Source organism: Emydura macquarii, unplaced genomic scaffold (assembly GCF_026122565.2).
Source record: "Emydura macquarii macquarii isolate MOO-44397 ecotype Brisbane River unplaced genomic scaffold, CSIRO-AGI_Emac_v2 contig_1144, whole genome shotgun sequence".
Lineage (NCBI taxonomy): Eukaryota > Metazoa > Chordata > Testudines > Chelidae > Emydura > Emydura macquarii.
Window position 1 is genome coordinate 7,150 of NW_027131281.1, and position 15,297 is coordinate 22,446.

Here is a 15,297-nt window from a genome sequence, read left to right on the forward strand (position 1 = left end):
GCAAGGCTGATGAGGGTCCGGACCCCCGGCCTCAACCTCTTTAGCCGGGAGCGGGCTGGAGGAGGCCATTTGTCTCATCTGTGCAGAACATCTGACAGTGCCGGTGACTATCGAGTGCGGGCACAACTTCTGCCGGGCCTGCATCGCCCAGCGCCGGGAGGCAGAGGAGACACCCTCCTGTCCGCGGTGCGGGGAAACGGTCCAGGAACGAGACCTCGGGAACAACAGGCACCTGCGCCGCTTAGTACAAACCACCCAACACGTGGGGCTGAACCCCGGGAAGAGGGAGAAGGGCGGCGGGGAATGTGTGTGCGGAGCAGGGGAAGGAGCTCGCCTGGCTCTGGAAGGAGGATGCCGCATCCCTGTGCGCGGAGTGCGAAGTCTCCCCGGCGCCCCGCTCTCAGGCTGGGATCCCCACGGCACAGGCTGCACCAGCCCCAGGTAGGGGATGAGCCGCGATGACCCATTGTCCGCTCGGTCTGGCTGCAGGGAACCGAACTCCGGCCGGGTTCGGGCTGCTCGGTGGCTACCGAGGGTCTCCAGCGCGGGGCTGATGTTTGTATTTGACCCCCCCGTAGCAATACTCGAGCTGCGGGGCGGCTTCCCGGGCAGGAGCCGGAGAAGCTGAGTCCGGGGCAGGCAGCGGCCGGTGCGGTGCCAAACTGTGCCCGGCAGCGTGTGACCGGCTCCGCCTCCGGCTCGGAGCTTTCGCTGCCTCTGCTGCTGCCGCCTCTTCCCAGCCTCTTCTCCCCGCGGCTCCCCCGCCCCGACCTCCCGCCGCTGCTGCTGCTGCTTCGCTCTGCGCCGGGTCCGGCAGCCCCTGCTCCGCTTCCTCCTCCCTCCGGGCTGGTTTCTTCCCTTCTCTCTGTCTTCCCCTTTCTTCTCCGTCCTTCCTCTCTTCTTCCCTCGCTTTTCTCCCCGCCCTTTCCTTCTTTCCTCCCTTGCTTTTTTCCCCCTCTTTTGTCCCTCCCCTCCCCTCTCCTCCTGCCCCCCCCCCCACTGATCGGTGCTGCCTTCAAGGGGGGTTTCCCTGTCCCCCCCTCCCCCCAGTCAGTCAGTGCAGCCCAAGGAGAAGAGACACCCGGGAGCTGATTCTTGGGTTACTTTTGTTCCCCCCATTGCCCCGTTAGGGAAAGTCCCGAGTCCTTCCCCCCCCCCCCAGACTGCGGGGTCCCCCTGGCTAGTTTCCTTGCAGCAGACTAAGGGGGGGGGGGTTAGTCCAAGCCAGGCAAGCCCAGCCTGGCTAGTGAGTGAGCCCCAGCGCGGCCGGCGAGCGGAGCGGGCCGGGGTGTCCCCCGGTCTCAGGCTGCCCCGGCCGCTGCCCATCGGGCTTTCACGCCGGCGGCCGGAGCCGGTCCGCGGGACGCCGCCGGGTGCAGCAGCGGCGCTAACCGCCCCCGATGAGCCTGCCCTAGGGGCGCCCCAAGGCGACGGGCGAAGCGGGGCTGCCTCGCCCTGCGGCGGGAGGAGGATGCTGCTGCGGCAGGGCGGCCCGGCCGGCGCCCCCCGCCAGGCTGGTGCCCAGGGCCTGGCTGCGGAGCTGCTGGTGTCGGTGTGTGACTCCGGGCTGGGAAGAGGGTTTGTACCTGTAAGTGCGGCGCACCCCCGGGCAATGGGCACTGGGGGGTTTCACACGGTTTTATTACATCATCGAATATTATTGCTCGTTTCCTATTCCTCCTTTCAGGGGGAGGCGAACACACCGAGCAGGTACCGGGCGTGCCTTTGCCTTGTTCATTTCCCCGCACACCCTGTTAGCTGCGCTGCAGAATTACCGCGCGAACAGCCGAGCTGAAAGATGACGAGAATGTCTTCTCTGCAGGAGTGAAGATGGGATGTGCAGGGGCAGGAGCCATTTCTACTGGACGGCAGGAGCTCGGAGGTAATGAACCCGGATCTCACATTCAGCAGTGCCTACCCCAGCGCCCAGAACTCGTGAGTCAGCTCCAAACACATGACAAGCCTGGCTTACAAACATCACACGATGTTCAACACACACAATTGTGCCACCTCAGTTTTGAACTTTTAAGGAAATTCCAGCCAGCCCATTCCCCACTCCTGCCTCCACAATGTGTGTGTGGTTTTCAGGATGCAGGTCTGGTCTTAAGAACAGGCATAGAAATGGGAGCATCTCCTGGAGTTGGGGATTCGCTCAAATGGTGGAGGTGTTGGTAGCTCTGCAGGTTTGTGTTCAGACTGCACAGGTGGGGTTTGGTCACAGGTCTTCATGTGTAAAGGTTTAGGCTGAGATCATGAGATTAGAGGCAGGATGGTCCAGTGGTTAGAGCAGTAGCCTGCTGTGCACAGATGTCCTGCAGGACGTTGGGTGAGTTACTTAGGGACAAATTATTAAAGCTGTTTAGGTGCCTAAAGATGCAGATTAGCGCCTAGTGGGATTTTCAGATGTGCCACATGCCATTGATTTCAATAGGAGTTAGGCACCTAGTTGCTTTTGAAAATCCAACTAGGCACCTATCTGAATCTTTGGGTGCCTCAATCCCTGTAAAAAACCTGTCCCTCTGGGACTCCGGTCTTTGTCTGTACAATGGGGATAATAGTAGGACTCTACCTCACAGAGGGGTTGTGAGCATTGGTTCTAACTAGGGAGCTAGATAACTGCCAGGCAGATTTCCACATTTTCTGTGATGACCTAGATAAACCCCGACTGGACTGAAGTAGCTCCGGGTGAAATGTTTGTCCATTTGGAAGGCAGCATGGGACTTAGACCCAGCTGAGAACCTGCTTATGTCCCATTTTGAGAGTCTATATGGGACATAAGGACCTAGGCCTTGCGCTGGTCCCTGTGAAGAGGAGAAGTCCATTCTTTCTGAATGATTCTGCAGTGAAAGAGAGCTCTAGATATAGTGGGGCACTCAGAAAGTTGTTCTTTTTCCCATGACTGAACTTGTGTGTCCTGCTCTAAGCATGACAGAGTGCTCGCCAGCCGCAAATGTCACAAGTAAGGACACGATTCTGTCACGGAGGGCAGGGAGTAACAGCGGCCAGTCCTTGGGGCTGCCGGAGCAGCGTTCCCCGGGACTGCTGGAGCAGCAGCTCCCACCAGCGGTCAGCCCCTGGCCTTGCTCCGAGTGTTAGTCCATCCCCTTCCCTCAGGGTATTTTTAGTAAAACTCAGGGAAAGGCCGTGGGCTTCCCTGAATTTTTGTTTATTGCCCATGATCAGTCCCTGACTTTTACCAAAAATACCCCTGACAGAATCTTAACCTTTGTCACAAGCAGTCGTCCTGCCGGCTCTCAGGCGATTCCCTGTAACTCCACTTGTGCTCACCAGCTGACATCACTTTGTGACTAATGTTCCCAAGTTGTGCCTACACCGCAGATTCCCTTGTCTTGGGCACTCAGCTAGGCCCATAAATGAATTGCTCTGTCACATTCCTGAGTGGGTCCCTCTCACACCCTCCTGTCCAAGCTGTTCTAGGTGGTATAAATAATTAAATAGTCCTAGACACAGAGACTGGGGCCCAGGTACTCACCCCTCCCTCCCCAGTGACTGTCCTAATTCCTGGCCTACAGAGCGATTCACACTTGCTTTCTGGACCAATAAGTATGAAGGTAGATCAGTATTTTGTCAGTATTGTCTAAGGTATATTAAGTACTTCAGTATATAAAGGTGACAGCCCTGCTATAGTTCAGTTTTAGATCAAGATTCTGTTTAAAGCTGGTCTTTCCTAAGTGCTGTAAAATCTGCACAGTTACTTGGATTGCCCCGAAATTAGGTGTGGCTCATGGGGGCATAGGTTTCTATTACTGGTCCAAATTTGGGGCCATTTGACCAAGGGGTTGCTGAGATACAGCCCTCCCCCCAAAAATCCAGCTGTTCTTAAAGTTGACAGATGTTGGCAACCAATTGTTGCTCACAGCTAGTGTGGAAGAAAATAAAGCTTCACTCTGAGTTTAGTTAGTTGAGGCTCATCAGAGACACTTTTATTAAGTACAAGCAGTTGCGGGGAGAGAGAGTTAACTGACCGAATTTCCTCTGGTCAGTAAAGGGTCTCTCTGCCTGCAGGCAGACACAGCATGTATTTATAGCAGTGTTCGGTTACAGAAACATTCACTTTCTTATCAGCCAAGGTTACAGACACATACAAACCTGCAATTCAAGCATTTAGCGCTTTAAAGAGAGACATTTCTTAGCACATTCTTGCTCTTTGTTCTGCCCCCTCCCTTACCCATAAGACATACTTTTCTTAACCAAAGTTTATGGCCTGCACAATTTACTTCAACACTAGGGATCAAACTAGGGCTCAGTTGATCGCACCAGGGTCTCCAAAGCTCAGGGACTGAACAGGGCGTGTGGGCATCCACCAGCCCTGTGCTGAAAATCAAATCAATTTTTGTAGAAAGGGTTTTGCTCCTCTAGTTTAGCTCATCAATTGTCTCCTGTGCTAATGACGAGCTAAAGGGATTACACTGAAGACATGCAGACAGAGAGGCTAACACCCTGGACAAGTAGCTCTTCTTTTACAGCACTGGGGTGGCTCTGAGGGAAAGTCGCAGTCATTGAATAGGAGCCCTGACCTAGGCGGTGTGGCTTTAAATCCAAACCGAGGGACAGGCCTTTTGCTCCAATCTGCCCCTTCAAAGGGGTTCTGGTTTTTGGGAAATGTGATCTGAGCACAGCAGAATAATGCAAAGGCATTTACACTATTTTTAGCAGAAAATAAACGACACAAGCAAATGGGCACTAGGAAGGGAGGGTGTTTGGTGTGGAGGAGTAGGTGGGACTATAGGGAGAGGGGTTAGGGGCTCCGGTGATGGGGCGGGGGAATGGGACATAGTGAAGGGAAAGATGGGCGTCAGTGACAGGTGGGCTGAAGAAGAATAGGGGCAGGGGCACCTGTCACTCCCCATTCCCCTCCTGTGTGTGTGTGCGATGATCTGGGGACCCCCAGCCCAGCTACTGGGGTGTGACCTACTCTTCCTTGTTCTTTTATGTGAGCCAGCTCCTGGAGGGGGGCCTTCCCTCTCTGGGGAATCTGAGCCCCCTTTCTTGTCCCCTGCGTAGGCAGGGGTATGGGTGTCCCTTCCCTGCCCCTCCCCAGTGATTCCTGAGCCCATGTTCCTTACTTTGTGGATGCCGGCATGTGGGGCCCCCTGCACGTTTATGGGTGTCTGACTCCCCCAAATCCCCTCATGTGAGCCAACTTCCAGGGGAACTTGCATTTCTGGGGGTGTCTGAGCCCTCCTCCCTCCCTCTCCCCTGATTGTGTCCCAGGGTCTGGAGAAGCTCTGCCCCTCTGGGTGGGGAGCTGAGAAATTCTATGCTCAGAGCATGACCCAAGAACAATTGCTGAGAGTGGGGTGAGGAGCTGAGAATGGGCAGGCTTGACCAGTATCAAAAACTCTCCCGCACTGGGGAAGGGATGGGAACAGCCACTGAGGTGAACGGAGCAGTCCTCATGTCCCAGAGCTATTGTGTCAGGCTGTGTTTGTTCACCTGCGTGGGGAGAACAGAACATCTCACTGGGCCTCTGGACATTTCTGGGAGCCTGGAACTTTGAAACCTGCCATGGGCAGAACTCTGAGAAGGAAAAGTGAACATCTGGGAAACATCTGCCTCTGCCAAGGTGTTTGATGATGATGATGATTGTGGAGCAATGTCACCTGTGCACAGCAGAATATTCAGAAGGTGCTGAAATTATTTTTGAAAAGAAAATTCATGGCAGCTGTGAAGGCTCCCTGGGAGGGGAGGTGCTCTGGGTGCAAGAGGAGTGGGAATAGTGGAGGAGGGCTTGGGTCTGCAGTGAGGGATGGGGGTATTATGGGGAGGGAGATAAATGGGAACGGATGGTAAGGCAGGGAAAAGGGGCTGGGGGCTCAGGTAAAAGGGAGGGGTCGGGATTACAGGGGAGCGGGAGGGGAGAAGACATAAAGGGTTGCAGAATGTGAGAGGTTGCAGAGGATGTCGGAGGTTATGGGGTGAGGGCACCTGTCAGCCATGAATTCTCCCCTTCTGTGTGTGCACTGAGATGTGCGAGACCCTGCTCCTCTCGGGGTGTCTGAGCCCCTTTCCCTGCCCCTCCATGTGCGCCGGGATCAGGGGGAGGGATGAAGCTGGCACAAATTGAAACATCTGAAATCCGGAAAATGCAGAGTTAAGCTACACGTCACCCCTGTGTGCGGCACAGGAGCCTGGTTCGGAGGCGGGTGCACTGGGTGGGCCTGGGGCATGGCTAGGGAAGCCTGGCTGAAGCTGGGGCAGGAGGCCCAGGTAGGGGTGGGTAATGGGAGTGTCGTGGAAAAGAATCACACTACATTTTAGAGTTGGATCGGGTGCAGCTTTAATTGTGACACACACAATCACATAACCATAGCTATGGGGAATACTATAGCCATAGGGAAAACCCAGGTGGCTATAGGGAAGTCAAGCAGCATGTCTGGATGCTGGGCAAATGTACTTCACCTGGCTACCAGATACAAAAGACTTATATAGGGGTTGCTTAGGTTCATTTACATGTTGATCGTATAGTGGAATTTGATTAACAGTTTATACTTAACAGGAAAGACAATCACAATGCACAGTGGGGCACACCAGATGCCCTCACAGGAACGCCCAATGAGTCACTTGAGTATACAATGTAGTTTTCAGGGACCCTGGTTAACTCCCGAAGATGGGTGGTGACACAATACTTCTTCAAAAGCTACTTTGTATGGAGTGAGTTTCTATGGGGCCGGTAAGACAAAGGGGGGCAGGTACTGGTACTTATCGAAACAGGTGAAGTCTGTTCAGACTTCAATAAGGCTTATAACAGAGACTTGCCTCTCGGGTGTGGTTCAGGGGCCTCTTGTGGTATTTTAACATCTTTATCCTAATTTCAGTTGAGGCATTCTGTGAATGGTTTAGCCTGGGGCTTCTAGTTCAGTTTCAGGCTACAACTTCAGGCCAGGCCTTCTATGAGCAGTTTCAGACCAGGCATTCTAGTAATCAATTTTATGATTAATTCTTTGATTCCACAGGAGTGAGGGGCCCAGCTCACTGCTCAGCTCTGGCTACATGAGCAATGTTGCATACAGCCCCCTGTAAGCTGCTGGCTGTGATACGTGTAGGCAGCAGCCCAGGGCAAGAGAGCCAGGAACAACTTCTTACTTGTTAATGGCTTCTGCAGGGCCAACATCTGGCATGATAGGATGGGAAGGGGAGGGGAGCTAGCAATGTCAGTGTGTGTGTGTGGGGGGCATAGACACATTCAAGCTCATGTTACATGGCCTCATGGTCTCCTTATTGGTGGGTTCACACAAGCAGGCAGAGCCCTCAGAATGATGGCCCAGCCCCACGCTCAGTAAGCAGAGCATGTATTTTATTACTAGAAGAGGGTTGAGGCCTCCAGCTGCTGCTACCAAAGAGTTTTGCTTTTCCTCCCAGGCAGCAAACGCACCCACACCCTGAACTCAGCGTTACTTCCTGAGCCAGTTACTTCCCCCTGCCTGGGAAGAGCCAGACCCTGTAGGGGCTGTCTGTGGATGCACCACTCGTACAGACCCAGCCAGCACAGGAATTTGCTCACTCTAGAAGTAAGATGCAAATATTGAATGATGATATGAGTGTAGTTAGCTCCTGCAACAACTGGCCAATCTCTAACTAACTGGATCCTGAGCTAAAAATAGAGAAAAACCAAGGAAAGGAGAGAGGCAGAGCAAACCAACACAATAAAAATGAAGACAAAGAGCCCACATGAGGTGCAGTTTTTTAACAGTGTGGATAATTAACCATTCGAACAACCGGCCCAGAGACATGGTGAACTCTCTGTCCTGTGGAGTCTTTAAATGAATATGGGATGTCACTTTCTGAAAGATCTGTTGTACCTACCACAGATTGTGGGCTGGATGCAGGAATTACTGGGTAAAATTCTCTGGCCTGTGTTATGCAGGAGTTCAGACTAGATGATCAGAATAGTCCCTCCTGACCTTCACATCTGTCCGTGTACAGCAAATCTTTTAGAAAGGCAGCCAAGGCAATCTAAAGACGCTAAGTGATGACAAATGCTGCCATTTTCCTTGGGAAGCTGTTCCAATGGTTTGTTCCCCTCACTGTTCAAATGTCATCTGATTTCCAGTTAGAGAATAATTCATTAAGTGAAACTGGTCACTGCAACTCTTACATTCCCGCAGCCTTGGCCTCTGCCCATCCTTTGAGAAAGCTACTGGAAGAAGCGGTTTGTCCCATCTGTACGGATTATTTCAACGATCCAGTGAGCACAGACTGCGGACACAACTTCTGCCGAGTTTGTATCACTGAGCACTATGAAAAATGGGAAATGGAACCAGAGGGAGTTTGCTGTCCACAATGCAGGAAAAAATTGAAGAAAGAGAAATTTCAGACCAACAGGCAGCTTGCCAGCATGGTGGAAAATATCCAGCAACTAGGAATAAAACCTGAAAACCGAAAAGAGCAGCTAGTCTGCAGGGAGCACGAGGACAAAGTCAAGCTGTTCTGTGAAGATGATGGTGAGGTGATCTGTCTGGTTTGTGATAAAACCCAGGAGCACAGATCTCATGCTCAGGTACCCATCGAGGAGGCAGCTCAGAAATACAAGGTAGGAAACATTATTTATTTCTAAACATTCAGGAGAAATTAAATCACTGCAGGAGAAGTTTAATTTTAAAATGACATGGAGTTTAGCAATGACGGGTAGGAGTCTCCTAAATCTATGGGGTGAAATCCTGGCCCCATCGAAGTCAGTGGAAAACTCCCAGGCCTGGAGCCAAAATGGTACATAGGAACCTAAGTCCCAGTTTGAGGTGCCACTGCAATACACAGCCCCTTTCATCATCCAAGAGGAACAGCTTCACCAGGAGAGACTGAGGGAGCCCCACATAGCCCGGTGGTTAGATCCTCTCCTGAGAGGTAGGATAGGAACACGGATCTCCTTTCTCAGCATCAGGCAGAGGGGGGGATTGAACCTGGCTCTCCCACCTCCCAGGGGAGAGCTCTGACTGCTGGGCTAAAAGTTAGAAAGGGGGTGGCTCCGCCTCCTTCTCCTCCAGCGGTTTTATGCGAAGTGAGGCAGGTTCATAGCTCATAGCTTGAGTGTCCGACCACCTGACTCCAGGAGCTGGGTTCCTGGCTGGGGTCGCTGGCTGAGACAGGCACATCCCTGCTGAGACTGAGGGGGCGGGGCTTGGGACACCTCTCCTCAGCATCTCCCATTGGCTGGCTTAGGCAGCTCCCAGCCCTGGCCTGCTGGTGTTTGTGGGTCACAGTCTAAGGTGTCTGTCTCTCCCAACGCTTTGTACAGGGAGCCTGGCCCCTAACTCAGGCTTTGTGGGTCTCAGGGCTGGTCCAGAGGTAATTTAAGTGCTTAAAAGTCAGTTACTGCAGTGCTGAGTGTCACATGCCTAAGTGCCTCGTGGATCCAGCCCCAGTGGCGTCAATGGGACCAGGATTTCACCTGCCCAACGTATCAATATGTCTCTGACTTGAAACTCTGCACGGCAGCCCCCAGCCCCTGCAGGCATCTACAAACACTGACTGTTGTTTTCACTCCCTCATGGTCACTTGCTGTTACAAGAAATGAAAGCAGTGATCATGCTTTGTACTCGCGCCCAGCGCTGCTTCCCATCCCGGGCTGTCGGAGCCCCACACAGACACCAGTGGGTCTAGCCATAGAGCCCTGCCCTCTTCGCCCTGTTTGCACAGGGGATCTGAGCATAGAGGGTGACGTGCCCAGTTCTGCCCTCACTGAGGTCAGTGGGAGTTTATCCACCAGGCTGAAGGGGGCAGGCTCTGTGTGAGTTGCCCAAGATCCACACGAGGCGTTTGTTTGCCCACGGTTGGTTCAGACAGAGCTGCTGAACCAGCAGAGCCAGGCTGAAAGCCAGTGTGATGCTGATGCTCTAGTGCCATGTGCTGGAACAAAATGTGTGTCAAGTGGGGGTTCCCAGCGCTGGGGAAGGGATCCCAGGTCCCAGCCATGCACCTTGGCACAAACACAATCCCTCCCTCCTAGCGGGGTCGCAGTTAGCCACGGAACAAGTACCACATGTATCAATAGCACAACACCTTTCTGTAACCCAGACAGAGCCTGGCTGTTTGGGGAGCCAATACGACAGCTCTGCAGAGAGCCCCGGGGTCACTCAAATCAGCTCTGTCCATGGCAAGGCTGGGGACAGAACCATGGTCCCCTCACGGCCGGCCTGGGCTTGGCCACAAAACCTCCTGCCACCCATGGGTGAGGAATCCCCAGAGCTCTGACTCACTGCAAGAGAATTCACCCGGCATCGTTATCCCCACAGGTGAAACTCCAGAAAGACATTGAGCTTCTGAAGAAAGCGATGGAGAAGATTTCAAAGCTGGAATCCAAGGAGCGGAATAAACCGAATGACTGGAAAGTAAGTGTCTGCAGTTTGGGTTAATCTCTCATTTTATTTAAGTATTTTTAAAAATGTACAAGAAAATCATAATAAAAATAGACAACACTAGCATAGCATTAAAACAAACAAACAAATAAACCCTGTTTCTGATTATAATCCGACTTTATTTCCATAAAATGTTCAGCTTGAGGAATATGGTGGGAAATGGAAGGGTAAAAATGAACAAATCTACATGACACTTAACAGCAATGGGCTGATTTACACTGAATCTAAATGCAAAGGAGGCCCAGATAAATACATATTTTATTTATCTGTATTTCTAGTGCAGAAGCCTCGTGTGGATCAAGCCCACTAGTTCTAGAAACACATAGGAAGATACAGACCCAGACTTTTCGCTGTCTCACACCTTGTGTCAGCATTCGCATCAGGGCAAAACCCGTGTAAATGTTGCCATTCTGATTTGGTCGATTTGACATGGACTGTGCTCACTGGGACAGCCCTGCTCTCACTCACACCAGTTCTACACTACTACAGCCCCATTAGCATTGATAGGGTTACTCCTGATTTACACTGGGTCAATCATGAGAGGGGAACTGGCCCCAGTGAGTCTAACGGAGTTACACATTTTTCAGGGGCAGCCTTTCTGCACCCTGCTTAAGGCTGAAACCCCATTTCAGTGTCAAGCTGACATTTACAGTGCTCGAAAATCCACAGCTATACTCAGCTTGGCTTGACAATCGCTGTGTTTGTTGATGGACCAGTGCAGAATATGTGGGGCAAATGTAGGGGCATTTGGTGAAGGGGTTCTAGAGTCTCCATCCCCCACCCCCATACGATGATGTGTTTTTAGTTGCTAATTCTGTCCCACCTTGCCTTTTATGGATGTTTTGCATTTCCTGACGAATATCTAATGTAAGGAAAGGACGGGGGGTGAGATGGGGTGGGGCTGTTTTTCCCCAAACATGAGTTTTGGGTTTATTGTCTCACGTGGGGGCAGAGTGAAGGATGCAATTGTTACTTGAAGGTGACTCGGGCCCAGATCCACACAGGGAGTTAAGTGTTACAACACCAAAGCTGTAGGCACCTTGGAAATCGCTGGCTTAGGGGCCTCAACTCCCTATACAATGACTGGGGGCAGGATGGTGCCTCTCTTACAGCTTTTAGCCCAGTGGTTAGAGCATTCACTTGGGAGGTGGGAGAGCCAGGGTAATTCTCCCCTAGGCCTGAGGGGCAGGAAGGATTTGAACAGAGGAATCTCATGCCCAGTCTCAGGACAGTCGTCTGAGGGGGTGGAGAGAAGCTCAGTCTCTCCTGTTGAAACTGTTCCAGGTTGTGTAAATACTCATATAGTCAGTGGGCCAGAGAGCAAGCGAGGATGGCTCTATCGTCCTGCGGGTCAGGTACCCACCTAGGAAGTGGGAGACCCAGAATCCAGCCCCCCTGCTTCACAGACTATTTAATTCTTTACCCAGAAGTAAGTTATGGGCTTAATGCAGGACCCCCTTGGTGTAATTTTCTGGCCTGTGACATGCAGGGGGTCAGGTTAGATGATCACAATGGTCCCTTCTGGCCTTTAAATATGAATCTGTAAATTTTTGTTCACATCTCATGTACTTCACCCAAAATGGCCTGATACACTTGATCGTTCTGCTGATATTTATGGTTTGTTTTGTTTTTTTATTAACTAAAGGAACAAGTAAATCATCACAGACAGCGAATCTTGTCGGAATTTGAGAAACTAGAACGGTATCTGAGTGAGAAAAAGAAACTCTTTCTCCAGAGACTGGGGGAGGAGGAGATGGAGACTTTGAAGAAATTAAATGAAAATGTTACCAAACTCCCCCAGCAAAGCTCCTTGCTGCAACAGCTGATGGCAGAGATAGAGGAGAAGTGTCAGCAACCAGCCGCTGAGCTGCTGAAGGTGAGTTACACAAAGTTCCCCTTTTGTTTGGATTTGCCACAGCCATGGAAACAAACACAGAGTGTCTCCTGCTCCCCCAGAACGACTGTTGTTATTTACTGATTTATTATTGAGGTATGTTGCACCACAGCTTTACAGAGTATTTCACAGTATTATGAGTGATATTTAGGCCAAAATTTGGCTCCCTAAACTTAGGACCTAAGGGTAGAATGATCCAAGGCGCCTAAGTGACTTAGAAGCCTCCATCCCATTTTCAAGAGTGATTTAGGGCCAGATTTTCAAGGGTATTTAGGTGCCTAGGGATGCAGATCAGCACCTCCTGGGATTTTCAAAAGCATCAAACAGGTTAGGCATCTAACTCCCATTGACTGGTTTTAAGGTTTCTCTCAGGGTAGCAGCCACCATGTGCTGGATGCTTTCCAGTATCCAGAAAGACACAGTCCTGCCCCTACAAGATTTGCCAGCCAACCTTCCTCGGCTCTTACTTGGTACCCATCACCGTGGTGTCAGAGCGCCTCCCAACATTGTCAAGGGCAGGCATCAGATAAAGATGTCTCTGCCCACAGTCAGCAGTTAGAAAACATATTTTCACAGTAAGGTCAGCACATTATATCCAGTATTTGAGGCCTCTACAGACCAGTTTTACCATCACTTTTTCCAGTACAGTTGCTGTTTAACACCTGTGTAAGCACGATTAGACAGTGGCTTTTTCTAATCTTGTGATTTATTTTGGCAGCTCAGCTGACAGTGTCTGGAAAATCTGCACAATATTTTTCTCAAAATAAAATTTCTCTTACTTTTATTTTCAAATAGTTAATGCACCATTTAGTAACTCAGTGTGCCGCGCGGTACCATTAGTGACTGGTGAGTCGTACCCATGTCTGCATTTCTCTGGGGCTGGAGTTGTGCCTCAGCACCACTGTATTCATACGCCAGTTCAGTTATTATCACCTAATTATAAGAAGTCCTCATGTAAGTCAGATCTGCAGGTGTTTTTCGTTCTGTAAAGTCTCAGGAAAAAGAGAAAATTAACCAGATGTTCTGTGAAAACAGAACAGATAAACTGTTCAGCACTAACACTTTCTTATCTACTTTCTCTCCTGTTAGGATGTAAAGGGCACACTGGCCAGGTAAGATCCTATGTTCAGTTTACCATCAATGTATATCAAGCCCATTGCAATAGTACCAGAGCTGAGTGTCTGAGGGATAAGGGGATTTTGTTCTCTTTAGGAGTGAGCAGGTGAGGCTGCAGAAACCAGAGCTCATTGCTGCTGAACTGAAGGATGCGTACAGAGTCCCTGGCCTGATTGAAATGCTGAGACAATTCACAGGTAAGTTAACGCTAAGGCAGCAGGGGATCTCTAACTTTTCCTATCTGCAGCCTCCAAATCACCCATGTTTTTTCCATTCTTAAATCCACGTGCCAGATTCCTCTGGGCTCTTCCAGCCAAAGATACTAAAAGTGCTATAATACCTAGAGACCAGTAGATTAATACTGGGCCCCCTAAGGAAAGGGAGCAGTTACAGTCAGAGATGCTACCTTTGATCATTTAACATTGGAAAAGCCTCTGAAGTAAACATACCTGCTCCTGGTGAAAATCCCATCACTGCTCTGTCCCCCAGGGCTGTGAACTGTTAGGATTACATGTCGTTACAAAAGGGAACAACACTTGGCTCTTATATGGAGTTATTCAGCCCGAGCTTGCAAATGCTTTCCAAAGGAGGAAGTTGCCATTATCCCAAAGTTACAGAAGGGGAACTGAGGCACAGAGACACGCCCAATGTCAGATCAGAGCCAGGAACAGCCCCTAGGCTGCCCTCCTCTGCCCTGCCTCCGCTGACACCTTCCCCCCACACTCCTGCCCCGCTTCTGCTGTCCTTCCCCTCGAGTTCGCTCCCAGGGGCAGATGGGCCCTGGCTCCCCTTAACAGGCAACAACCCCACCACCACACCCATTAATGGGGACGCAGGTTAATTTCCCTTTGATCCCCGTGACCAGCCCCTGCCCTGTCTCTGACTCTGTGACTCTCTCCCCAGTGGACGTGACTCTGGATCCAGACACGGCAAATCCCTGGCTCGTCCTGTCTGAGGATTGGAAACGTGTGAGATATGGAGACACATGCCAGGATCTGCCTGACAATCCTGAGAGATTTGATACTAGTCCCTGTGTGCTGGGCGCTGAGGGGTTCCTGGGCGGGAGGCGTTACTGGGAGGTGGAGGTGGGAAAGAAGCCTGAGTGGATTCTGGGGGTTTGTAGGGAATCTGTGAGCAGGAAGGGGCCCATGAGACGCTCACCTGAGAATGGATACTGGGCCCTGGGGCTGAAGGATCGGCGATACAGAGCCCTCACCTCCCCCACAACCCTCCTCCCCATAAGCGTCAGGCCCAGCCGGGTGGGGATTTTCCTGGACTATGAGGCGGGCGAGGTCTCATTTTACAATGTGACTGACAGGTCCCAGCTCTGCACTGTCACTGGCACCTTCTCCGGGATGCTTCGCCCTTATTTCTGTCTTAGTGTCAATACTTTGGGTAAAAACGCGGCTCCCCTGATCATCTTCCCAGTTCCAGCCCAGGCCGGAGGGAATCTCTGTCCCTGACAGCGACACCCGCGACAGAGACTGTCCCCTCCCAGCGCTGAGCAGCCCCCAGGCCTGTTCCCAGGGGACGATCTAAAGGGCCCCCCCCCCCCCACCCACCCCACAGTTCCCAGCACCAGGCCTGTCACATGGGGGAGGGGAGAGAAAAGGTGGGGGGAGCCAACTGGGGGGCTGGGCAGGGGATGTGAATTGGGTGGGGCAATGCCAGCTGTGGAGGCTGAAGATGAGGTGGGGAGGGAGCTGCAGCGGCAGGAAGGGAAGAGCCCAGCTGACATGAGGAAGACTTTGGGGGGATGTAATGAGGGGGATGAGGAGAGAGGCCCCCAAGGAGGAAGAGCCCCTGGCAGAAATGACACCTCGAGGGGGTGGGGGGGAGAGACCAGTGGGTGCGACAGGGCTAGTGAGCGAGGGGAAGGTCCCGGCATTTCCTGCTCTGGGGGAGTCTCTG

At 51.8% G+C, this 15,297-nt stretch overlaps 1 protein-coding gene across 5 annotated transcripts; it reads left to right on the top strand.

Moving 5' to 3' along the window:
- The first annotated feature begins 317 nt into the window (after window positions 1–317).
- Window positions 318–15,214, top strand: LOC137152027 (E3 ubiquitin-protein ligase TRIM58-like). Of its 5 annotated transcripts, none has more exons than XM_067546497.1 (8): window positions 318–441; window positions 1,823–1,882; window positions 8,130–8,554; window positions 10,254–10,349; window positions 12,022–12,252; window positions 13,360–13,382; window positions 13,483–13,583; window positions 14,290–15,214. In XM_067546497.1, the coding sequence occupies exons 2-8, from the start codon at window positions 1,831–1,833 to the stop codon at window positions 14,847–14,849; spliced, it is 1,488 nt and encodes a 495-aa protein (XP_067402598.1). In that variant the 5' UTR covers window positions 318–441; window positions 1,823–1,830; the 3' UTR covers window positions 14,850–15,214. The 5 variants fall into 5 exon arrangements, with proteins under 5 accessions (XP_067402598.1, XP_067402597.1, XP_067402596.1 ...); XM_067546496.1 differs by having other exon boundaries at window positions 364–441; window positions 1,688–1,882; XM_067546495.1 differs by lacking the exon at window positions 318–441 and adding an exon at window positions 1,240–1,588 and having other exon boundaries at window positions 1,688–1,882.
- Window positions 15,215–15,297: the final 83 nt, after the last annotated feature.

Excerpts from the sequence above, each read along its gene's own strand:
- LOC137152027 (XM_067546494.1), top strand. The coding sequence starts at position 7,994 with ATGACAAATGCTGCCATTTTCCTTGGGAAGCTGTTCCAATGGTTTGTT. Across the intron at positions 13,383-13,482 it reads GTAAAGGGCACACTGGCCAG|GAGTGAGCAGGTGAGGCTGC; the intron begins GTAAGATCCTAT and ends TGTTCTCTTTAG. Across the intron at positions 13,584-14,289 it reads AATGCTGAGACAATTCACAG|TGGACGTGACTCTGGATCCA; the intron begins GTAAGTTAACGC and ends CTCTCTCCCCAG.